The 24,956-nt window shown below is 48.1% G+C and overlaps 1 protein-coding gene across 27 annotated transcripts in view; it reads right to left on the bottom strand.

The window, feature by feature from the left end:
• The window catches only part of LOC141573360 (uncharacterized), a 149,377-nt gene extending 124,448 nt beyond the window's left edge, over window positions 1–24,929 (bottom strand). For 15 of the 27 annotated variants that reach the window (XM_074341441.1, XM_074341440.1, XM_074341443.1 and 12 more), the window contains exons 1-14: window positions 23,560–24,925; window positions 22,808–22,943; window positions 20,250–20,336; window positions 19,742–19,902; window positions 19,406–19,452; window positions 16,721–16,849; window positions 16,244–16,377; window positions 15,788–15,840; window positions 13,844–14,008; window positions 13,424–13,536; window positions 11,473–12,016; window positions 3,993–4,152; window positions 3,328–3,604; window positions 223–941 (exon numbers count right to left, since the gene is read on the bottom strand). In XM_074341441.1, the coding sequence (XP_074197542.1) occupies window positions 13,533–13,536; window positions 13,844–14,008; window positions 15,788–15,840; window positions 16,244–16,377; window positions 16,721–16,849; window positions 19,406–19,452; window positions 19,742–19,902; window positions 20,250–20,336; window positions 22,808–22,849 (822 nt within the window). In that variant the 5' untranslated portion in view covers window positions 22,850–22,943; window positions 23,560–24,925 and the 3' untranslated portion in view covers window positions 223–941; window positions 3,328–3,604; window positions 3,993–4,152; window positions 11,473–12,016; window positions 13,424–13,532. Of the gene's footprint in view, window positions 1–222; window positions 942–3,327; window positions 3,605–3,992; window positions 4,153–5,786; window positions 5,905–7,964; window positions 10,982–11,472; window positions 12,017–13,423; window positions 13,537–13,843; window positions 15,841–16,243; window positions 16,378–16,720; window positions 16,850–19,405; window positions 19,453–19,741; window positions 19,903–20,249; window positions 20,337–22,807; window positions 22,944–23,559 lie in introns of those variants that run through there. The other 12 variants (XM_074341445.1, XM_074341461.1, XM_074341460.1 and 9 more) reach the window with 12 other exon arrangements.
• Between the last annotated feature and the right edge of the window lie 27 nt (window positions 24,930–24,956).

A 24,956-nucleotide genomic window follows, 5' to 3' on the forward strand; every position in this document is an offset into this window, starting at 1 on the left:
CTGGGCTGGGCTAGTTAGGGACTGTAACTATCTTTTTAAGATCGACGGTCACACGTTTCACCCTGGGAGAGGGAAGGATGGAGGATGTCACAGCCTCATGCCTTCAGCTCATTTTTAACTGAACCAAGCCTTGCTTTCAACACTGTAATCCCTCTCACTATAAAAACAGTGACATCATCAAGCACCGCCATCAAAACATGTGAAAGTGTTCAAGGTACTTACCTGGGGCAGAAACGCTGAGAGAGGAGACGGAAGCTCGCTCAGCACTGACGCTCCCTTTTCCCGACTCCACCAGGAGAAGCTGGGGTTCACAGCCGGAGGCTCTCAGCCCGGGGAGCAGCGCCCACACCACTGAGCTGGTCCCCAGGGAGCGGGAAAGGGAGAGGAGGGCAGCCCCGGGATCGCGTGGCAGGGAAACGGGGGGGGGGGACGCGGGCTGTAGCCCCACTCGGAGGCCAACCCCAGCCCCAGCCGCCCTCCCCCGTCCGGGTCCGCAGAACCTGCCCGCCCGGGACACAGCCCGCCTAGGGGCGGTGACGGGCCGGCGGCCTAGGAGAGGCAGCCCGGGAGGAGAGGACTCGCGGGGCGGGAGAGGGGAAGGGGACGCCAGCCGCGGACTGAGGGGAGCCCGGCTGGGGCGAGAGGCGGCAGGTGCACACCTGGCCCTGGACAGCTGTGGCCGGGGCGCTGGGGCAGGAGCCAAAGTCCTACCGGGCGAAAGAGCTGAGAAGCCTTTGGGGCTGATCCCCGGCTCGGAGCTGGAGCTTCCAACCCACGTTCCAGCTGGCACCGACTGCGCATGCACAGGAGGGCCAGCGATTCTCCCTGGGTTCTGCGAGAGAAGGTGGGGAAGCGAGGGACGGAGAAGATGGGAGGAGGAGGGGAGAAGGGGAAAGTGGAGGGAGAGACATGGACAGGAGGAGCAGAGAGAAGGCAGGGATCTGGAGGGTGGAGGAGAGTAGCAGAGATGGAGAGAAATAGTTTTAACTCTGGGGGCATCCTGAAGGAGGCAGCAGTCCTGCCTCTGCACACTTCTCTAACCCTTCAAGGCCCGCAGCTCATATTTTACCTCCCTGGACCAGCCCTCCACCCAAGGCCTCTGCAGGACCCCTACGGGGATCACACCCGTTGCCCCCAAGCGGAGCTGGGTTTCCTTTTGCTCTGGGAACCAAGCACCCGCAGGTGTTGTCGCTCAGAACTACCTTGGAAAGAGTACATATTCCCCTTTTACACGCTGGGACACAGGCAGGCAAGAACTCTGCCTTACCTCCACTGTCCCAGGTGTGCTGGCGGGGACCGGGAGGTACAAGGTCAGATCCCAAAAGGAGCATACTGCCTGAGTGTTGGTGCATAGTCCCAATCATTCCTGGGTAAACCACACCCCACCCTCGGGGAACCATCAAGGGCACACAGTATGTCCCTGGGTGTGGGATAGCTGCCCTCAATTACAGTGCCCAGCTTGCTAGGAAGATAGGAGTGTTACTGAGTCCAAATTCATTCTCCTTAGTGCAGGACAGGCCAGTAAGTTGGGAGACCAGGTGTTGGGGCATGGAATAGCAACTTTCTGTAGACCTAGATGGCAAACTAATGTCCTGGAAAACCATCTCCCCAAGTCAGAATTCAGGCTCCTTTCCTACGAGCTTGGTTTTTGCAATTTTCTTGATGTAGTAATTCTTTGTTGTTAGAATCCTTTGTTCTTGCAACTATGTGCCTGGGTCAGATCCCTGTAAACCTCCAACAAAACAAACGTTATTTTCTATTATGTAACTTGTTATCTTTATATGAATGGAAAAGTGTTAAATATCCTTAAAGGTCAGAGCATTCAAAATAGGCTCTCCTGTATATTTTAGGCTCTAGGCAACATTGTTTTACAAGCAAGATGAAGCCTAGGAGACAGAGCACAGGGTTAAGTCGAAGGAACAGATCTAATATGGAGTCAGATTTGTTCTTTTCTATTACCAGGGCAGAAGACACTTGAGGATTTAAATCCCTTTAAGTTAAAAATAAGTAATACTTTAAAGGAATTTACATACATAGGTCGGAATGTGCTTAGCATATCTGGAAAACTCACAAAGGATTGTAAACTGTGGCATCTCCAGGGAGGGCTGAAAGAAGAGAGGATGAGGGAAAACTTCTTTCACTTGTGTATTTTTGTGCTCTGTTTGAAATTTTTTAACCACATGCATGTATTTCTTTTTCAGTTAAAAAAAAATGTGTAATGGAGCAAAGGAGTAGCAAGCTCAGCAAATACAGCAGCCATGGAATCACTGAGCCATCACTTTTGATTTCAGCCAGGAAGCAATTATTGACTCTCTCCTATGTGCCCAGTGCTGTTTTAAGACTTCTTTTATTTTTTTTTTATAAAATAATAAAGTGCTATTCCTCAACCCTGCCCATGGCTGGTGGAAAACCAACTGAGTTTTTATTGAGTTGTTTTCCAAGAAGTAGAGATCAGTTATAAACAGAACACATCTTCAGGGCAAAACAGGCGGAGTGGTTTTCCAGCAGGCCAGATAGCTATGAAGGGTTTTCAACAGAGGCACACATAGGCTGAGAGAGAAAGCCTCCAGGACCCTACAAAAAGCTGCCAAAACTGCCTTCTCCATGGCACTACTGAAATAGGAAAGAAAAAATCTGACTCCATATTAGATCTGTTCCTTTGACTTTAACCCTGTGCCCTGTTTCCTAGGCTTAGTCTTGTTGGTTCTGCACCTTTTGTAAAACAATGTTGCCTAGAGCCTGAAATATACAGGAGACCCTATTCTCAAGGCTCTGACTTTGAAGGGTATTAACACTTTTCTATTCACATAAAGATAACAAGTTACAGAATAGAAAACAACATTTGTTTATTGGAGGTTTACACGGATGTGACCCAGGTGAAGAGCTGCAAGAACAAAGGATTCTAACAACAAAGAATTCATACACCAAGTTTGCAACAACCAAGCATTCCCACTTCCCATTTTTAATATAAGAAGAGCCTGAAATCTGACTTGGGGTGATGGTTCCCCAGGACATTATTCTACCAATTCTCTGCTGGCTTTCCAAATTAAAGTCGCTATTTCTTGCCCCAAAACCTGGTCTCCCGATTTATTGGCCTGTAATGCACGAGCAGAACAAGCCTGGACTCGGAAACACAGACATTGAAAGTACCCATTTGGTATATTAAATGACCTGCCTCTACTCATCTTCCTGACGTTTTATTCTCTTGACCACTCCTGCTATGTTTATGAAAAACCTGTCATGTGGACACATTTCCACCTCTAGCCACTACCCTACCAGGTAAGAACTGATGCCAAGAAGGCAATGGAAGTTGCTAGAAGGTATTACCTGGACAAAATAGAGCAGAAGTGGGTTCTGGCTGATGTTCAGGAGCAGGCTGGAACACCTGACAAGATGTTATAAGTACGGATAGACAGCTGGGCACCAAAGGAGAAGCTTCTAAACTTCCATGAGGGACTTGTTGGATAGGAAGGAAAAGTCCCAGACTATAGCTCGGATCCCACCACGAGCTTCCTGGGCGAGTCTGGGCAAGTAATTTAAAATCTCTAGGCCCGTGCTGTCCAACATGGGAGCCACCAGCAACATGCAGGATTATGAAGTTATTCTGTAGCCAGACAGAATTATAAAAAGACATTTTATTGCAAAGGCCCAGCAGGTATAATATTTAAAAACGTTATTGGTTATCTTGACCTAACGAGTTATTTTTGTATGTGTAGGTTTCTGTGGTTTGTAAGGCCTGTGACTAATGATTCCGTTACAGTGAAGTATTTTGAAATTATAAGTTACTGGACACAGTACCCTCATATCACAGTTGAAAAAAACTGATCCACATAAGCAAGGTGATCTGACTTATTAGTTATGAGCAGGGGCTCTGGGGCCAGCCTGCCTGAGTATAAATTCTCACTCTGCCTCCAGGGGGTTCTGTGTGAATCTTGGACAAATTATTGTTGTTTTTGTTGTCGTTGTTATTATTTGTGCCTCTTTTTCCTTACCTTTTAAGTAGCGAGGAATATGTAGACTCTATCTCCTACTGTGTTGGCAGGATTAAATGAGTAAACGTCTGTGCTGCCCACTTCCCTGGGTTTCAGCATTCTCCAGGCAATCAGTGCCAAACTCAGAGGCATTCTCCACTGTCTTCGTCAGTCTGGGATGCTGTAACAAATTACCGTGGGTCGGGTGGCTTAAACAACCAGCATATTCCTTATGGTTTGGAGGCTGAGACTTTCAAGGTCAATGTATCCTTGAGAGGATTGCCAGCTCGAAGATGGCTGTCTTCCCAATATCTTCATATCCCAGAGAGCAGAGAGAAGCAAGCACTCTGGGGGCTTGTATAAGAACACTAATCCCATTCATGAGGGCTCTACTCTCATGACCTCATTTTATCCTACTAATCACCTCCCAAAGGCCCCACCTTCCAATACCATCACCCTGGGAGATGGGGTTTCGACATATGGATTTTGAGGGGATGCAAACTTTCAGTCCACACATCGGCTAAGTCTCCCCAACATGCAGTCATCAAACCTGTAGCTAATTTCAAAGTAATATTTATGTCTTTCTGCCCATTTCCATTCCTACATCCACTATCACTGAAGCCCTGTTACATTTTATTCCTTATTTTTCTGGTAGAGATTTAATTGATTCCTCTAACTCCAATGCTCCCCTCGCTCCAGTCTGCTAACAGCCCTGCCAGGTAGGTCTTCCTTAAAACACCTTCCCACTTCACCTGGTTGTTTTTTAGTTGTAAATGTCAGAATCCTCTCCACACCCCATCCTATACCTTTAATCACTTACACTACGGCTCACTATGTTATTTTCCTCTTACCAATGTAAGAAATTTCCATAAGCTTAAGAGCTTAAACCAGCACAGATTTATCAGCTTATGGCTGTGGAGGTCAGAGATCCAACACAGTTCTCATTGGGCTAAATTCAAGGTAGCAGCAGGGTTCCTTCCTTCTAGAGGGTCTAGAAGAGAATGTTTCCTTGTTGTTGTTGTTTTTTTCCAGTTTCCAGAGGTCACCCACCTTCCGTAGCTTGTGCCCCACGACTTCCTCCATTTTCATGGTCAGCAGCCTTTCTGAACATTGCTCTATGGCTACACCTCCCTTTGATTTTAAACTCAGCTGGGAAATGTCCTCCATTTCAAGGACCCCTGTGATTACATTCGGCCCACCTGGACAATCCAGGCTACTCACCCTATTGTCTCATCTCAGGATCCCCTTGTCCCATCCCATTCAGGCATTATGAATGTGGCTGTGACACTCACCTTGTGTAACATTTCCTCTCATGAGCATTTTATGGTTCAAGGCACATATGAATGACTTTTTGTTTTTCTTCCTTAGCCTTTCTACATTCAGTATGTCTGGTGAGATTATATGAATCCTTTTTATTTGTCCCCCTGCACTAATCTTTAATAATGTATCATGGGTTTAAAATGCTAACTGATAGACAATTTAGAAGACAGAAATCCTCTAAGATTTTTGTCCTAAAATATCTGTCATGCATTTTGCCATGTACAGTAACATGTCACAGGTGGCTACCCTGTGGCCGGGGAGGGACATGATTCTGCCATCACACTCCCCTCATTCTCACCAATGTGCTGATCACCTAACCAAGGACCTATGCTCCCCGCTTCGCTCACTTCCTCCTCCTTTCCATTGACTACCCTGTTCCCATCGCTTCCTTCATTCAGCACATCAGGATTTCATGACCACATTCTTCTCTAAATGGAATGGGTATCTTGAATCTAATGTCTGACAACTGTTCTTACTGTATATGCACACACTGACCTGCACATAACCCCGTCCAGCTCTTTATTTTCCTAGAATCTCCCAGAGGAATCAGTTCCATGATGATGGTGATGATGATGATGATACTGACAATGATGACACGGACCTCTCAAGGATTCTGATAAAGAGGGAATTAATAAAGGGAGGGAATCATTGCAAAATTGCCCCAGAGACAGGCTTAAAAGTAAATAACTGCTATAGTGTTTAATGAAATTGACTAATATTTAACTATTTTTAAAACTTTATATCACTGAATTTAAAATTTTAACGGGAATTCTCATTCACCAGTAACCAAGATTCAACTCTAGGACCAAAGTCTAAGGATTTCAATCTTCTAACAAATTGTCCACTAGCCTTTTAAACACGTGATCCTTTTAAAAAGCTTAGTGCTGGGCTGAAAACAAGCAGGATTCATATAATCTCACCAGACACAGTGAATGTGGAAAGACTAAGGAAGAAAAACAAAAAGCCATTCATAACGTCTTGAACTTCACGTTGCTTACAGGAGAAAATGTTAGCCAAGGTGAGCGTCACATCAACATGACGCCTGAGTGGGATGGGGAAGCTGATCTTCCTCATCAGACATTTATCCTGATTTGTTAGATGCCAACACAGTTTCCTCATTGGATTTGCTTCTAACAAGTATGGAAGAATTTACGTTCTACCAAAAGCAGTCTAAACATTTTCCCCTGCTGTCAGGTCTCTGGACTGAATGTCCCCACAAGAAGGACATGAATATGTTTCATAGGGAATTCTTCCTGAGAAGCAACAGGATTTTTCGAGGGCAGAACTGCAGGCCCACCATGGAGGGCTGGAGGAAGGCTAGAGGGGGCAATGGAAAAACAGCAGGAGTGAGTTCAGATACTACCGCTCAGGTCGCCAAAGACAGCATTGCTATCTCTGAGGATATGACATTCTCCCAAAAGTTCCATGAGTGAAGGTACCTGTGAACACTAAGCAGGTTGTTAAGAAACAGCAGCACATAATTTGCGTCACAGCTCAATTACAGTATGTTTTGATATTTGGAAAATAATTAGCCCATTTTCCTTTGAAACTGCAGCAGTAGCAATAGAAATAAAAAAGGCTGAGCCGTCTTGGAGACAACAATCAATAAACAATTCTAAATCTGCAGGATTCCTTGACGATATGCAAGCAATGAGCTAGATGTGTGCTGCAGATACCTCTTACTGCAGGGCTCACTCCTGCAAAGCATAGAACTAGTTTTCTCAGCAGACAGAGGGAACCAAGTCAAGATTCCAAATCTTGAGAGATTTACTATATGGCAGGAAAGATCACACAAGTACATCCAGCCAAATATGAATAAATGTAATCAAATATTATCAAATGTGATTGGAGCACAGATGAAACAGAAATTCCTTTCACCTGGGATCTAGAGAGACTTCTTCAGAAAATGTGGCTTTGGAGATGGCCAAAGACATGGGTGGAATTTTGGCAGAACAGGATGTAAGGAATTTTAAAACTGATTCTAAAATTCATATAAAAATTCAAAGGATCCCAAATATCCAAAACAATTTTGAACAAGAAAAACAAAGTTGGAAGACTTGCACTATCTGATTTTCAGCCTTTTTTTTTTTTTTTAAACTACAGTAATCAGAAAGTATGGTGTCGGTGTAAACCAGGAAAATAGAATAATGGAGCAGAATAGAATGTTCAGAACTAAACCAACACTTATATAGACAATTGATTCTCAAAAAGGATGCAGTGGAGAAAGGACCTTTTCAACAAGTAGTGCTGGAAGAATTAGATAGTGATATGCAAAAAAAAAAAAAAAAAAATTAACTTTGATCCACACCTCACAAAATATACAAAAATTAACTCACAATGTATCATAGATCTTAATAGGAAATCTAAAACTATAAAACACCTAGGAGAAAAAGCATAGGCTTAAGCTTTATGACCTTGGGTTTGGCAAATATTTCTTTGCTATGACACCAAAAGTATAATCTATTTTAAAAAGAAACTGATAGAGTGAACTTTATCAAAATGAAGACTCTTCAAAGCTGTTCAAAACACTGCTAAGCAAATGAAAAGACAAGCCATAGACAGAAGCTATTTGCAGATCATATATCTGATAAATTTCTCTCTTTGTATCTGATCCAGAGTAAGGAGGTCTCAAAACTCAATAATAATGCAAACACCTGAATGAATGAATGAGGCCAGAAAACACACTACAGTAAAGATATCCAGATGGATAATAAGCATATGAAAAGATGCTGATTAAAGATGCCATTAGTCATTAGAGAAATGCTTTTAAAAACCACAGTGAGATACTAGTACACATACATACAAGAATGAATACGATTAGAAAGACCGACCTTACAAAGTGCTGGTAAGGAAGTAGAGCAACCAGAGCTGATACACACCACAAGGAATTTACAATAGTACAACAATTTTGGAAAAGTCTTTAACAGTTTCTTTAAAAAAGGTAAATACCTATCTACCATATAACCCAGATATTCCTCATCTGGTGCTTTAGAAAAGAAAAGCATATGTCCATATAAAGACTTGTAACCAAATATTCACTGCAATTTTATTTATAATAGCTCAAGTTGTAAATAACCCATGCATCCATCAAGAAGTAAATGGAGAAACAAATGACGGTCTATCCAAACACTGCTCACAACAAACTATTCAGTAAAAACTCAGCACTAAACAATACTCTGCTATAAGAAAAATAAGCTATTAATACAGCAACACAGACGACTCTCAAAATAATTACGCTGAATGAAAGAAGTCAGACAACATAGAGTAGATACTGCATTAATCCATTCATACAAGGATCTTGAAAATGCAGACCAATATGTTGTGATGGAAAGCAGATCAATGGTTTCCAGGGGAAGAGATGGGGAGGGAGGGAGGGACAACAAATGGCAGGAGAGAAGCTTTGTGGGTGATGGGTATGTTCACTCTCTTCAATGTGGTCATGGTTTCTTGGGGATATACTTATGTCAAAACGTATTAGCTGTACACTTTATACGTGTGAAAATTACTTTGCCAAGTATACCTCAAAGCTGTTTTAAGAAAAAGGCACTTCAGTCCTGATCCACCTCAGCGCCTGATTGGAGCGACATGATCAGTCCCTCACCCTGTTTGCCTAACAGGAAGGTAGAAAACCTCTCACGGAAAATAACATATGGATTTTTCATTTGCAATGTCTGCCATGTAATAAAGAATTTCAAGACATGCAACATGTCAAGACTATATAACGGATAATATGAGAATAAGAAACATTAGACAATGGATGCAAACCCCCAGGTGATGTAGGCATCAGAGTTACCAATAAAGGCTATAAAATACTTTTAATATATTCAAGAAAATAAGGAAATTATGGGAGAATAGACAACAGGGTAAAGACTTTCACCAGAGAAATATACTGGAATGTATTTTTAAGAGAAATCAAACAGATACTCTAGAACTGAAGCTTTCAGCTCTGGAAACAGGTAAACAGAGCTAACTCGGATCCCTTTTAAGTAAAACTTTCAGTAATGCCGGGTAAAATACAGCAACAAATGTAACACAGAGCTAACTATGGAAAGAGAAGTTCCCAGGTGACAATACAAAGAGGACACTTAAAGCCCAGAGTGGTAATCTTGTGAGCTGATGCCACCACACCCTGGAGGGAAGGGGTTTTAATCTGCACATAAATAGAGATACAATGTCCATTTAGGAAAAAGGGTCCATACCAGATGTAGAAGACTCTTCCTTTATATCTATATAGTCAGAGACAGAGACGTAAAGTGGCAGCAGAGGTCACAGTGACACAGGGCCCTGGGCCAAGGAGTGTGAACACCTCTGCAAGCTGGGAAAGGTAGGAAGACGAATCCCTCCCTAGAGCCTCGGTGTGGAACGTAGCCTTGGCCACACGTTGGTTTTAGCCCACTGACAATGACTTTGCACTTCTGCACAATAGAACAGTGAGATGAATGAATGTGTATTGCTTTAAGCCACTGAGTCTGTGGTCCTTTGTTACAACAGCAAAAGGAAAGAAACTCAGGAACCAACATGAACATGAACCCCAAGCTGCCTGCTGTGCTGGCAGGAAGTTCTTTGTCTCTGAACCTGGGGGAGTCTCCTGTCTTCTGGCAGCATCCACAAACTACCTCATGCTAACTTGACAGCTTGCAGAGGGTTAAATCTTAACCCTGCACAGTTCTTGATATTTAGTTAATAAAAATGATGGTGTCATCATGGGTAATTTTCCATCTTTTAAATACCCTTCAGTCTTCTAATAAAGCTACCTCTAATTGAGAGACAGTGTAAATAGTTTTCAATCTTCATAATAAATAACTGTGGTTTTATTTGGTTACTTAAATTATGAATAATAATATTCACATTAGTAAAAGTTATTAAAATCAACATTGTTTAATGAAAATATCATTTCTTTTTGCATGAACATGTATTAACTACAATAAATGTTCCATGCTTTGTTCTACGATTTACTGTTAGAGCCTTAAAGAATAATATTTTCCTCAAAAGATATTATGGCAAAGGGATTTCTTTTGGTGGAACAGTTCCTACATCAAATCTGGTGCATGGCTCAGGCCACTGGGAACCTAGAGATGATAGATATTAGGAGGCATTATAAACACAAAATGATTTTTAAAGGAATTAAACAACTGGATGTGTGAAAACAAAGAATCTGAGAATATTCTAGTGAAATAAATGTATTTTTCAGCTTAAGCAAGACACTGGGTGAATAAATCTAAAATGAAAAAACCACCCAGAGATCAGCAGTGAGTCATGCATGCAGTGTGACTGATCAAAACCAAGTTGTTTCCAAACCAGTGTGCAGGCTTGATGCCTTCATGAATCAAGTCTGTGTGGCACCAGGCCATCTCGAATACATGTTGATGAGGTATTTATAAGCCCTTCACCATCCCAGCACAAAGCCCACACATGAGCCACAAGACCATCACCTACACATCTGCAAAACACACAGCATGGTGAATAGCACTTTTCTTGTTCAGTAGCCGGTGGCAGGGCACTGTGAGCAGACAGAGATACAGGGACACAGAGACACAGAGGCACTGCCCCTCACTCAGCTGATAACCTTCCGTGCATTCCTGGGGACAGGATTGTCATAAAATGCACCATGGATTGATCCTCCTCCTAGGAAAGGAACGGTAGGTCTGTCCTCAGGTTGGAGCAAGGGTGGCCGGAGGATCTCAGAAGAGCTGTTTCAGCACAACCAATAGAAATGTCGGCCACCGTGACCACGAGAGACAGGTCTCCTGCCATCCCGGTAGGCACTTGGGCTCCTGACAAAAGCTGGGCTCAGTAAAGGCTTGAGTAGAAGGCACAGACCTGAGGGATGCCCCAGCAAGAGACAGGAGGTAGGGCCTGGTTTATACTGCTCTGGGTGTATCCCAGCCTCATCCGAATACGAAATCAGAAATTTGCAAAACAGCAGAGCTGGGATGGATCATCTACTCCAGACTCCTCACCTTACAGTTTAAAGGGTGGCAGCCCTGGGAGGCAAAGCAACGTGCTAAAGGCAGAGCGTGGAAGTGGCAGCGCCAGATGAAACGCACCATGGCAACCCCCGTTCAAGGCCGCTGACACTGAGGACGGGGCCAAGGTTTCCAACGAGGAGAATGAGACAGTGTAAATACTTTGTTCCCCCCAAAACCCCAAATGGCACAAAAACTAAGGCACAAAAACTCACCTTAACTAGCTCTCTTCTGAGGGGGCTCTCTTCTGTCTCCGTCTTTCTGTCTGTCTCCATTTCTCTCTCTCAGACACAAACACATACAATTTTGTGAAAGGGGACTTCCTGCCATACAAAGACAGACTTCACATCTTCAGAGAAACACTTGACAAAGCACATTTCCAATTCAAGTCTTTGTGTGAGGTCTGGGCAACTGGCTTATTTTCTAGAACAATCGGTGGTTCCAAAATCAGGAGATCATCTTCCCCAAAGGAAGAGTTCTGGTCCGTGTTGATGAAGCTGGGGGTGTCACATTTCATGAGCCCGTTCGGCTCCTCCTCTGGCCACCTGCTGCATCTGATGGCTTCCTGGAGCCGAACATCACTGTCAAGGGCTATGGTTGGGATACCAGCTTTGGCCTTGTCCAAGCGGTCCACTTCATTGACGTAGCAGTGAAAGAGGGACCTAGATTCGTCATTGTGCTGCCAGAGAACCCCTTGGGCACCAGCGGTCTTCCAAAGTCCGAAACAAAGCTGTTCAGTCTGAATCTCTTCTCGGGAGACTCCGCATTTCAATAAAGAAAACCAAAATAAAAGATCGCTCACACTCTAGCTCGGTGACCTGAAGACTTATAGTTTTTGATATCTGCTGAGAGCAAATCCCTGCACAGAGCATGCTGACAAGCACTGGAAGTGAGAGACATCACTTTCGAACACATACAATTACACCCAAGGCAAAAGTCTCGTGAGGGCCCTTGGACCATCGTGAAAAGACATCCCTCCCTGAGAATCCTCAATACTGGTGCATCGCACACCAGTGTTTCTCAGTGGGACACTCAGATCATCTTCATCAGAATTAGTTAAAGTGCTTCTTAAAATGCAGAATTCTGGGGTGCACACCCTCAGAGTCTCCAGAAGTAGGGACCGGCAGCCTGTATTTTCATAGCCCCCAAGATCACTAAACATGCTCAGGTTTAGCACCGCGGTCTACATCGGGTCACCTGAGCATCGAAAATGCTGTCTCATGGGGTGGGGGGGTGCCATGTGTGTCAGTGTGCTGTCCTACCCACGTGTCTCCCCTGATTCTCAGAACTGACTGTGCAGTCCCATTGGGCAAGAAATACCACCATTTCACAATGCATACGCAGGGCGCCTGACTGACAGATACAATCAGTGCTAGGAAAGGGGACAAAACTCAGGTTCCTCGTCGCTTGTTTCACTTACTGTGGGACAAATGATCAATTCAAGGGTAATAAATCAGTGTATGAGTGAATAACATGGCTCTCGTTAGTCCCACGAGTGCCTGGAAGAGCGAGCCTGGGCACACTGAGAATCATAACAGCCCATCTACTTAATTGTCATCCTCCCCAGATTTATGTAAAGGTTACTTCCACCCAGGCAGTGACCCCTGAAGGGCAAGAATCATGTCTGAACACACTCTCAAATCCAGAACAGAACCTGACAACAATTAGGCTCTGGGGTCTGTGTTTAGCGAGTGTGGAATCTCAGTGATGCCAGCTCTTAGACCTTGCCTTCCCATCCCACCCCTCACGATATGGCCCTTATGACCAGCTCTCCCGGGGCTGGGGCCACGGAACCCATTTACAGGACTGGAAGAATCTGATCATGTAAACCATCCCCCAGATTATCATCAAGAGTCACCTGCATTTCAGGGATCAGTAATCCCAGAAGCTTTGCAGTTCAGGCAGGTTAGGGATTTTTATATCAGCTCTGTCTTCTACTGTGACTGCCTGGGTGACATCAGACAAGGAATTCTCAAAAGCCTGAGCTTTTCCTTTCAGGAATAATCTAAATAACAAATCTCGTTGACCACTCAACAAGTGTGATGTGAAGATCAATGATTTACACAGGAGTACAACATTCACTAGGTCATGGATTTAGAATCAGAGAAAAATCATTTGAGAAAGATTGACAGAATGTAGCTTTAATGCAAATTTAAGTATTCTTACCTTTCAGTAAATCATCTTCTTCCCCAACTTATCACTTCACCCAAGTTTAAAAGATGTTTGAGAACAGGGATGTGTGTGCCAGCAATCTGGGACCCAATAACCTAAAATGTCACCTAGGAAAAAGAGGGGAGTAACACATTTGTAAAAAGCATGGTGAGGATGGCGGGGCCATCCCCCAACTCCAGACTAAGAAGCTCTAAGTAATAGATTTCCTGCCTGCCTGGGGCATCAGCTGATGTGAAAACCCACCCAGAAACCTCACTGTCCAGCAGCTCCTCCGTAACACAGGCTACACTTTCTCAGAATTAAGAATTGGGGCCAGTAACCACTTCGCTGAAGAATAAAGACAAAGAAGAAGAAGAGAGTTCTGCCCCTCCCCAGGGGAGAGCCCAGACCTTGGGCTGCATGCACTGAGCCCACCTCTCAGGAGAAGGATAAACTGGAGAAGGGCGTCCTGCGAAACTGGGGCAGCAAATGTTGAGATGGGAACAAATTGACCGGCTGGCCAGGGACAGCCCCCTCCGTCGCTGCCTTGGCGGCTGCCTCCGCCCCCTCAGCACATCCTGCCCACTTCCGGTGGTTAAGCTGTCAGGGAAACAGTGCTTTGCGGCCTGGGGCAACAGAGGCTGCCCCCAGGCCAAGCTGCGGGGGAAATGGGATCTAAACCATCAGCTCCCAAGCGGCAAGCTCCATACCCCCGACAACAACCCGCCGCCCCCGCACCCTACAGCACCCCCGGGGCAATATGTCCTGGAGAAGGGTGACCCGGGAATGAGGGGCAGCAGACGCCACCCCCACGTCAGGCCTCCAGAGAGATGGGAGCTTATCCTCCAGCCCGCCAGGGGCAGACCCCCCTCCTCTCCAACCCCTGATGTCACCGCGCCCACCTCCCAGGAGCAACCTGACCGGGTGTGGGGTTTCAGGCTAATCTTGGGCGGGAGAGGCCGTCCCCAGGCCAGGTCAGGGGAGAGGAGAAGAAGTGGCCCCATTAGGCGGGGCAGCCGGCCGTCGCAGCTGCCTCTGCCCCTCGACAGCATCGCGCCCGCCTCCCAGGAGCAAGCTGACTTGGAGACGGGCATCCGGCTTCTAGGGCAGCAGAGTACGCCCCCAGGTTTGGCCGTGGGGAAGAGGAGAGCAAATTGACAGGCTCCGCGCTGCAGGTCCTCTATCCCTGCCGTCGCCTCCCCCACACCTTAAAGGCACCGCCCAGGGCGCCCCTCCCCCAGCAGGCTAAATGGGACAGGTGTGTCTGGTGATCTGAGGCAGGAGAGGCCACTCCCACACCAGGCCATCGGGGAGAAGGGAGCCAATCCACCAGCTCCCCAAGGCAGCCCCCTACCCCCACAGCAGCCACCGCTCCTGCCCCCTGACCTCACGGTGGCCGCCTCTAGGGAGCAGGCTGACCTGGAGATGGACGCCCGGCGAACTAGGGACAACAGGGACCGCCCCCAGGGCAAACCGTGGGGAGAAATGGGAGCAAATGGACCGGCTCCATGGGAAAACCTGCCGCTGCTGCCACCACCCCCAACGTAACACGCCCGCCTCCTGGGGCCAGGCCGACTAGGATACACGTGTCTCTTAACCCAGGGCAAGAGACACCGCCCCCAGGACAAGCCGCGGGGAAGATGGGAGCAAATGTGCCCGCTCCCCCGCTGCAGGCCCCCGACCCCCGCCACCCGTGCACCCTGACTACCCTGCCTCCCGCCCCCAGCAGGCAAAGTGGGAAAGGGTTGTCCCGGGACCTGGCGCAGCAGAGGCTGCCTGCAGGCCACGTGGCACAGACATGGGAGCTAATCCTCAAGCTCCCCCGGGGCAGCCTCCCTATCCCCGCAGCCACCAACTTCCCAGCCCCCTGAATGCACCGCACCCATCTCCCAGGAGCAAGCTCACCTGGAGTCGGACCTCAGGCAAATCTCTGGCGGCAGAGGTCGCCCCCAGGCCAGGCCGCGGGGGAGAGAAGAAATGGAGCAGCTCCCTGGAACGGACCCCAACCCCCAGCCGCCGCCGCCGCCGCCGCCTCCCAGGACCAAGCTCACCTGGAGACCGGCGTCCCGCCTCTACGGCAGCAGAAGCCGGCCCTGGCTCCGCCGCGGGTGAGAGCGGAGCGAATTGACCGGCTTCCGCGCGGCAGCCCCCCTATACCCGTGGGCCCTGCAACTTAACGACACCGCCTCCACTCCCCACTCAGCAAGCTGAGTGGGACAGGTGTGTGCGGCGACCTGGGGCAGCAGAGGCCGCTCCCAGGCCCGGCAGCCGGGAGAAGGCAGCTATTCCATCAGTTCGCCAGGGGCAGCCCCGCTCCGCCCCCTTGCCGCTGCCACCGCCCCCTGACCTAACCGCCCCACCACCCAGGAGCAAGCTTACCTGGAGTCCAACATCTGGCGAATCTCCGGCGGCCAACGCCCCCCCAGGCCAGGCTGCAGGGAAGAGAAGAAATCGACCGGCTTGCCCGGGCAGCCTCCCACCCACCGCCGCCGCCGCCGCCGCCGCCCCCTCCGACACCCCAGACAATTGCACTAATCTCCCGGGGTCAGGCTGACTGCGAGGATGTGCACTTGCCTTCTGACCCTGGCCACGTGCCTGAGCACCTTCCTGCACCCCTACACTCCCTGTACCTCTGCACCCCTGCCACTCTCTGCCCTTCCGCACTGCCTGCACCCCCGCATCCCCTGAACTGCCTGCACCCTCCACAGCCCCTGCACCCCTGCCACCACTTACACCTTTGCACTGCGTACACTCCTGCACCTCTGCTTGTCCCACACACCACCTCTTGGGCCTGTGGCAGAGTCTCTGCTGTTAGACCAATGCACAGGAACTCACATCTTTGCCAGTATATGATGCATCAGTGGACGTCTGGGGTTGGCTGCAGGAAGGTACATGTTCCCGGTCACTAGCCTGGGCCACTAGGGTGATCTCTGTGAGGTCACCCAGGACGGGCTCAGAGATGCTGTTCTCTGGGAAGAGAGGAGTTGAAACCGGTCTTGAGGGCAGAGCTGTGCTCACCAGGTCGTCCACGCTTCATGTTTTACACAGGGTTTCGGAGAAGTGAAATGGATCCGGCCAAGTAAGACCGGCCTGCTGTGCGCCCACCTCAGTCCTGGGCTCTGAGGCAGACCGACTGACTCCCACCATCAGGACACAGTTTGGGCACCTGAATGGTCCCTTGGAGGCATCCTATCACTTCTCAGGAAGAAGTCTGGCTGCTTCCACCCTATGGCCCTCCCTCCCACTGTGCTGGCCTCAGGAAGGTTCCTTATTTGGGGAAGAAGGCAGCCAACCCCCTACCCCACCCCTCACCTTTCTCTAACCCAGGCTGGTGCTTTCTCTGCCCTTCAGAGTCTGGAAAGCCATTTCTCTTCAGGTATGTCCCTTCTGAGATGGACTTGCTTCCACTCAATTCTAGGCGAGGATGCACCATGGAATGCACTGGGTAAGAGAACCAAAATAAATAGTTTCTTCTGTGAGGTTTTCTGTTTATCTACTGGGGCTGGGCTGTGTGTAGTTTGCTACAGCTATTCGTGCGAGAGGCTAAAGCCACCCGTGTGTCCTTGTTTTCATCTCCCCTCTGTCTTTGGGTATTCCCTAGACACTCCTGAGACATTTACTTCTTTTAATTTTATTCCTGTTATTGCACAGGGGCCCTACTGACATGGAGGTAAGGTGTTGGGGGAGCGGGACAGAGCAGGGCATCTGTAGTCCTGTGATTAGTTCTCATTGAGCCTGTGCCCTGAGCTGTGACCTCCACAAGTGTGTCTCTTTCCCCCACCCCAATTTGGGTGACACAGAATGTATTTCCCTTCCCCCAGGTAGGTTAGGCTCTGGTAAAATAATTTCTCATAAAAAAAAAAAAAACAAAAAAAACACAACCCCCCACAATGGAAGAGAATGTTCTGGGTGTATTTCAATAGAGCTATTTTTTCCTTTCCTGGCAGGAACCATGAGGAGTTTTCCTATGATCTTCACTCTGAGAACAGGATACGGTCCTGGAGGTAAAATGCATGAAAAAGAGCAGGGGGCCCCTCTGACTGGCCCCCTGGAGTTGTCACACTCGGACTTCCCCCCGCTGAGCCTCCAGCAGGCTTCAGGGATCTGTTAAATCTGCCTGCCCCCGGGGTTCTTACAAAAGCGGGTTCTGCCCTGGGAGCTGTGACTCTCCAAGCCTGCCAGGCTGCCTCTCTGTGTTGGGAGCAGCTTTCCCCCTCAGTTTTCTTGTGGATCTAAGAAGAGCAGTGGGTTTGCAGCTCCCTCAGCTCTGGTGTTGTTTTCAGGACAGAAGGAGCAACTTCTGAGCTCCACACGAGCTGGACCAGAGGCTGGAAGCCTCCCCTCCTCTGCCTCCATGCAATCAGTGGCTGTGGTTCTGGCCGAGTTTCTGAAGATGTGGATTTAAACACACACATCCCAGCCCCCACAGGAACACACAGTCCCATAAATCCCTACAACTTCCACTGGTAACTACGGAACTGATGAGGACACGGGTTTCGGGGCTGCAGAGGCCTGACTGTATGACTTTCTCCGTGGCCTATTAATGTGGTTGTTATGGGCCTTGTCTGAAGTGGCTTGCTTACCGCACCTGGTACATGGGAAATATAAAATAAGTACTAGAACCTCCACTTTTTCTCCCTCTTGGGCCTTCCAACCTAAAAAGTAATACGTGAACTCAGACGGCCTAGTCACCACAATGATGTCCGACCAGCCCGGCTCTCCTGAGTGATGGACACTGACTTGCGCATTAACTCAGAACAGTAGGGGAACCGCCTTCCTCTAACTGGGCCTCTCCCCACAGCAGGCACGCCCTCAGCTGAGAAGGGGCCAACTCCCCCATTGAGGTGTGTGCTGGTGGCTTCAGTGTGACCTGGCCCTGCCGGGACATGAACCTGCAGTGAGGTGGAGTGTCAGGAGGAGGGGGGGTCCCTGCTGGGGCAGCAGGGGGCCCGGTAGCACCCTGCGCAGCCTGGTGCCTGGGGCTCCCCAACATCTCCTACGGCCCCCGGGTCGGCTCTGGTCTGGGCCACTCCATGCACCCTCCCAGTATCTTTTCATTAAGTCCCTTTTTTGCTTTTATCAGCCAGAGGTGGCTTCTGTTGCTTGTTCAGTGAAACAGTGCATCAGGAAACCAGACTATTTCTAAGATCAGTAAAATACGAACTTTGGTCAGCTCGCCGGGCAGACCGTGCAGCACAAATTCCCGCACAGGGGTGTGCAAATGCCTTACGTGAAGGGTCCTCATCATCTGTCTTCAGAGATACAGAAGCTCGTGGTTCAGGTAAAACCTCAGGGAGGGATTGAGGAATCCAAAGCTGGTTGGTTTCAAAGACTAACCGGTCGGACCAGACCCCTGAGCTGTGGTCAGAAGCCTGGCTCAATGTCACGCAGACTCAGCACCCTAAGTGTCCGGTGGGGCCGGTGCTGTTTCCTTTACAGGCTCTCGTTTGGGAGTCACTGTAGCCCCTTACACTCAGCAGGGAATCCAGCCCTCTTAGCCCCCACCCTGAGTGCTCCATGACACAAATCTCGGGAGTGTTTAATTTTCATCTTTGTTTAGGAGGATGGAGGTGGGGCAAGAGGAGAGATAAATTCACACTTAGTGACACCAAGTCACAGCCAGTACCTCCTCCTCGGAGAGCTATGTGCTCCCACAGTGGTGGCTGGGGGGCTGGGCAGAGCCCCTCCTCTGGTCACAGAGGGACTCACTCCTCTGACTGCAACTGATGGGTTGGACAACCAATCCAGAGGGGACAGAGCATCTTTCCCGGGAATTTGGAACTGACACACAGAAATTAATTTCACTCATCTGGGGATTGGGAGGAGGGTGGGAATCAAATGAAACCAGAGCAGGAGAGAAAGTTACAAGTGAATGAGAGAGAGACAGAGAGACTGAACTTGTGAGAGTAAATAGTGTGAAGGAAGGATAACAATCAGGGCACAGAGGAATTCCAGCTCCTGGCTGTCTAGTGTGTCCCACCCAGCCCATCAACAAACCTGCGGGATGGTTAACATCATTCCAGTTTTGCAGATTAGGAAACAGGCTGAAAGAGAGGGGGTTGGCTTTGGGTGCACAGTTAATTTAATTGCCACTGGACCCCTCACTTCCCACTGCCTGAAGGCACCATGATCCTCACAGGGACCCTGCAGTGCTGACAGCCTAGCACCCTGATCAAAGGGACCCTGCGGGAGTGGGAACCTCTCTGAGTTTGGAGAGTTCCCTGCACCGAGATTCCATGCATCAGCCGGCTCCCGCTCACCCCAGGTTAACGTCTCCCCAGCTGTGTAGTCCCCCGACACGCTTCCCTCCCTGCCAGGCACCTCCGTTCTTACCACCGAGTGTACTGCAGGAATTCAGGCACAGGGATGCCCAAAGCAACACGAGCCCACCGGCTGTACAAACAGCAGACTCCCAGCCCCACCTGGGCTCCATGGGGATAGTAGGTGTCCTCACCTTTCATGTACCTAAGGCAATCTGTTTCTTCAGCTGGAGGCTATAGAGAAAAATAAAAGGTCCAAAACATTGTTCAGTGAGGAATTCCTCCAAGGACCTGACTTCAGAGTCTACAACCAGTTGTGCTGGCCGCTCTTACCCCCGGACTTTGGGTGAGGTGGATTATTGATCAGCACAATCGCCGGTGGCCCAGCTCCTGGGCTTGGCTGCCCAGAGGGGGCTGGGGGAATGGGTAAGGCCAGGGCACTCAGGAAGAGCATAGAGGACCTGACATCTCGCCTCCGCAGTTGTAAACCCTTCCCCAAATCTCAAGGCATCGGACAGAGTGCAGCCACCACAATAATGAGATGTTCCCATCTCTTCACTCACTCCTGTTGGTTCACTTACGTGCTGAGCATCCACTGGGTCACAGGACATGACACACAGGATGGCCGATGGGACAGGCTTGGTACTTCCCCCTGGATCCTGTTCAATCTGATGGAAGAATGATCACTCATAAACTGTTTCTCAAAAGGATACATAGACAGGAGACAAACTGCAGAGTGAATCAAATTTTAAAATATAAATGAAGATCCCCCAGTCTCCCCGCCTAAGGTTAACAGCATAAAGAAAATAGATCTTGCCTTTGATCACCAAGGGAGTGGTCACCCTCTCTCAGGAGGAAAGGAGAGTTAATCTTTGAGCAGGACACAGAAGTGCTCCATCGAATTGGACCAGGACCTCTGCATTCATTCAGCAAATCTGTATAAGCTCCTACTACTTATGGGAATCTAGTAACTATACCCATTCCCAAGGGTCTTGGGCTTTATTAGTCAACAAAATAGACACGACTCCCCATCACTGGGGGCTCAGAGTTTTAGCAGAGAAAACAGGCAACATGATGGGGGTAGCAAGAGCTTGGGGAAAAATAAGAGTGATATGAGCAAACTCAGGTGATGGTGGTGGGGTGGGAGGCAGGCAGGAGGGAATAAGGCAATCCTGGCAGATCTCAAGGAGTAATGAACTTGAAGCAGAATAGATCCGGAGGAAGAAGGAAGAGCCGGAGCCAGAGGCCCCCAGAGTGATGGGGAGAGTGTGGGCGGAGAGGCAGAGCAGGCCGGGTCCTGGAAGACTTTGGGACGACTTTGGCTCCTAATGGAATGGTGACCCTTTTAGTGAGTTTTGATGGGATGGGTGATGTCCAATTTATGCTTTTGTTTTGGGTTTTCTTGGGAGGAGGTTAATTTATTTATTTTAGTGAAGGTGCTGTGGTTTGAACCCAGGATCTCATGCATGCTAAGCATGCACTGTATCACTGAGCTACACCCACCCCCTCAAATGTATGCTTTTATAGGCTCCCTCTGACTCTGTGTGGATGAGATTGTAGAAAAGCAAAGATGGAAGAAGTAGGCTATTTGGTGTCCAACAAGGGGCTGAAGGTGGCTCCTAGGAGGGTGGGGAACAGGGAGTAGGTGGTTAATGAATTCAGAGTAGCCAGAATTTTCTAACAAGCTGGATTTGCTGTCTGTGTGTGTGTAAGAGAAAGAGAGAGAAAGAACATGGTTCCAACATCTGGACCTGGAAAATGGGATGGATGTCCTCTCCATCCACAGGGGATGGGACAAGATGGGGCTGAGCAGGTGGAAAGGGGCTGGAATCAGCTCAGTTCTTCAATGTCATGATGAAGGAGTCTATTAGATATTGCCACAGAAATGCCTAATAGGTAGAGGAGTCTGGGGGTTTTTTTTCTTTCTTTTTAACATTAAAAAATATAATTTAAATGTATTAATTTTATTATGTGAATGGATTTGGAACTTTATTTCATGCCAAGTTATATGTTATAATAGCCAAATGGAAAATATATCAGAAAAGGGGAGAAATGAGGGCTTTCACATAAACTGACTGTCCATAACGTAGGTAAAATTTCAATGAAACAGTCTTCAGTGCAAAAACCTCATCTTGGTGTTACATAAAATTAAATGAAAAAGGACTATGTTGATGTATCATTATTTCATGTTACATAATAGCCCCAAACAAACACACTGTTTAACTATGAGGCTTGTAGAAATACTATTCACTTTATTGACATAAATACAGAAATGCAGAAAGGTTCTAAGGTAGAATAAGCATCTTAGTGGAAATAATAGAGATCTGAGCATTTCACATGATATGTATGGACTGATTCAAAATTTGGAAAAGTAATTTACACAGTAGAACATATGTATGAATGTGAAAGCAAGATGAATGAAAGAGAAAGAATATGAGTATCAGGGAGAGAGTTCCAAATGGAAAAGGCCAATCAGGGAGTTTTGGACAAATCGAGAAATTGATGGCATGTCAATTTCCAAGTCTGGTTGCTTCCACCAAAAGTATAGCAGTGAGATAGAGGAGAGACCCAGGACCCAACTCCGAGGCACATTCGCAGTAAATATTTGGAAAAAAGAGGAGACGTTGGCAAAAGACCAGCCAGTGGATCGAAAGCAGAGCGATGGGCTGGAGGCCAAGTGAAGCAGGAACACGGGGGAGGAGAAATGGAAGAGCTGGGTCAAATGCTGCCAAAGGGCCACGCATGATGAAGACTAAAAACTGACCACTATATTTAGCAACGTGGGGTCACTGATGGCCTTGACAGAGCAGTTTCCATAGAGCGAGAGATCAGGGGAAAAGCCAGAGTGGGTGCAAAAGGGAATGGCTCAAGAGAATATGCAGACAGTGAGTTTAAACGACTCATTAAAGATTTGCTGCAAAGACATGGGGTGGCAGTTGGTGGGGGCCAATTAGAGTCAAGGAGTGCTGTTTGTTTCTTTTAAGAGGATGGACTTTTATATACTGATAGGAGCCAACTAGCAGGAGAACAAAATAGATGAGGTAGTGACAGAGAGGATGGATGTGGGAGTGACAGCCCGGAGAAGATTGTATGGATGGGCCCCCTGGTGACTTTTGGATGATCTGGCTTTCGATGTCACCTGTAATAAGAGGTGGGGCAGCGAGAGTGAGGTCACAGACATCAGAAGGCGAGCGGATGTGCTGGGAGTTGCTGGTGAAAGTTCTTTTCTGTTGGCTTCAGTTTGCTTGGTCAAAGTAGAAAAGTAAACTTACCAGCTGAGGGACGAGAAGGAAGAGTTACTGGAGTCATGAGCAGAAGATACGAAAGAGCCTTCAGGGACAATGGGACAGTGAAAAGAGCAGAGGGAGACTGGGGTAGTGTGCTCCCAGAAAGTTACGTTTTATCTTTGAGGTCCCCATGTGTTGGATGTGTGATTGCCCTTCCTGCTGTCTACGAAATAAAAATTGAGTATGGTTCAGGGAAAATGCTATTTCATTCTAAGAGGCTGCCTGTTTCTCAGGAACGGTCATCTTAAACTGCAAACACTACAAAAATGTTGAAAAGAAGAACTTGTGTACCCAATGACCCACTATTTTCTATAAATTTGGTTGCTATTTAGTTCCCCTATCAATACCACAGAACCGATACTGCCTAGGATGGAGATACATCGATGCTTAAATGGAAATGAAATCTGTATCTTTTTCCTAAACTCCATGGCTTCCTTAACATCCCATTCCCCTTGGAATTTAGGGGTGTCCGGTATAAGAAATAAGAAACAGTTTGAGAAAATCCCGGCTCAGAATTACACAGCACAACCTCGCTCAGAAGTATACAGCCATAAAAATGTTTAGAAGCAAAACTCCATAACTACTCTTAAAGAATTTTGCAAACCTGGGCCTGCCCAGATGTTTCCAAACTGGAAAGGTACTCCAATCAGTTGACCGGTACGGGAACCAGAGGCTGGTCAGCCTTTTCTGTAAAAGCCAGAGAGTAAATATTTTCAGTTTTGCAGATCATTTTGTTGTAACCATGCAGGTCTGCAATAAGAAAGCGAAGAGCACTGGGAGACACGAAACAAATGGGCATGCCCACACCCTCCCTTCCACTCAGGGCAGCTTCTCTGTGGTGGGGAGCTTTGCCACAATGACTTGTTTCTTTGTTTCCATTGGTTTCTTTGTTTCCACCTTACTGCTCAAACTCAGAACTTCAAGTGAGCCTGGTCCTTCAGCATCCATGCAGAAAGAAGGCTGAGCGGGGGTGGGGATCCCACCTGACAGAGAAGAGAGATGGCTTGTCACCATGACATGAGACAATCACACCTTCCGGGGTGAAAGGGAACAAAGATAAGGGAGGGGCACAGCAGTGGGACCCCTGGGTCACCTGCCAGGCTTGCTCTCCCTCCACGGCCACCCTGGGGGCCTGGGTGGTGTTGGAACTCAGCTACAGTGATTAGGCTGAGGGGACTCAGGATAAAGGACCCTCCGTCTCCACACCGGGTTCCAAACGCAGCCTCCCTAAATCTACCCTCTGAATTTCTGGAACTCAGCTGGAAGAATACATGATCAGGCCAGACCCAGAGCCCAAGCCAAACACGACAAGGGTCACGTGGGGTTGTAACCCCGTGCTCAGCGGTCGGGGTCTCCTTGCAAATCTGCAGAAATCCCTGTTCTGCCTCATTCCTGGGAGAAACCCCACATCTCTTCCTGCTCTGTCTGTTCTTCTCTTGAGGCTATTGTCCTGGAGGGATGCAGAGTCCTTGAACCTGGCCCTCCAAACGTACATAAGCAGCCTGTTCAATAAAACAAATTATGCACTTTTTCACATTTGCCAGTTTTTTGATTCCAGAAAGGCTGCGGGACTCTTTCTCACTGTCTCCTGTGCCCCCACCACTTGGTGGCCCTCTCCTCATGGAAACACGATTTCCCACAACTGCACCCTGCCTCCCAGCTTGTCAGAGGGGAGTGACCCACAAAGACACAGGTGTTTGTGAGGATCCTGTCCCCCAGCAGAAAGCCTACTCCTGGAGCCACGGACAGGGATCTGGCCTCCTGAGCCGCTCAGCTCTAATTGAAAGCCTAAACTGGGGACCCCGAACATTGCTGACTGACTTTCTGAGTCACCTGGGCTGGAAGGGCCTGATTTTTCTTTCCAAGAATGGATGTAGCACAGCCTCCATTTTCAGGGCTGACATTCATGACGTATCTAGTTCCCCCAAATGCACCCCAGGAAGGAAAGGCCCTTCCATCCCACTGGTTAGAAACCCAGCCCAGGGGAGTTCCGAAGCACTG

The sequence above is a fragment of the Camelus bactrianus genome, chromosome 15 (genome assembly GCF_048773025.1).
Source record: "Camelus bactrianus isolate YW-2024 breed Bactrian camel chromosome 15, ASM4877302v1, whole genome shotgun sequence".
In the NCBI taxonomy this organism is placed as follows: Eukaryota; Metazoa; Chordata; class Mammalia; order Artiodactyla; family Camelidae; genus Camelus; species Camelus bactrianus.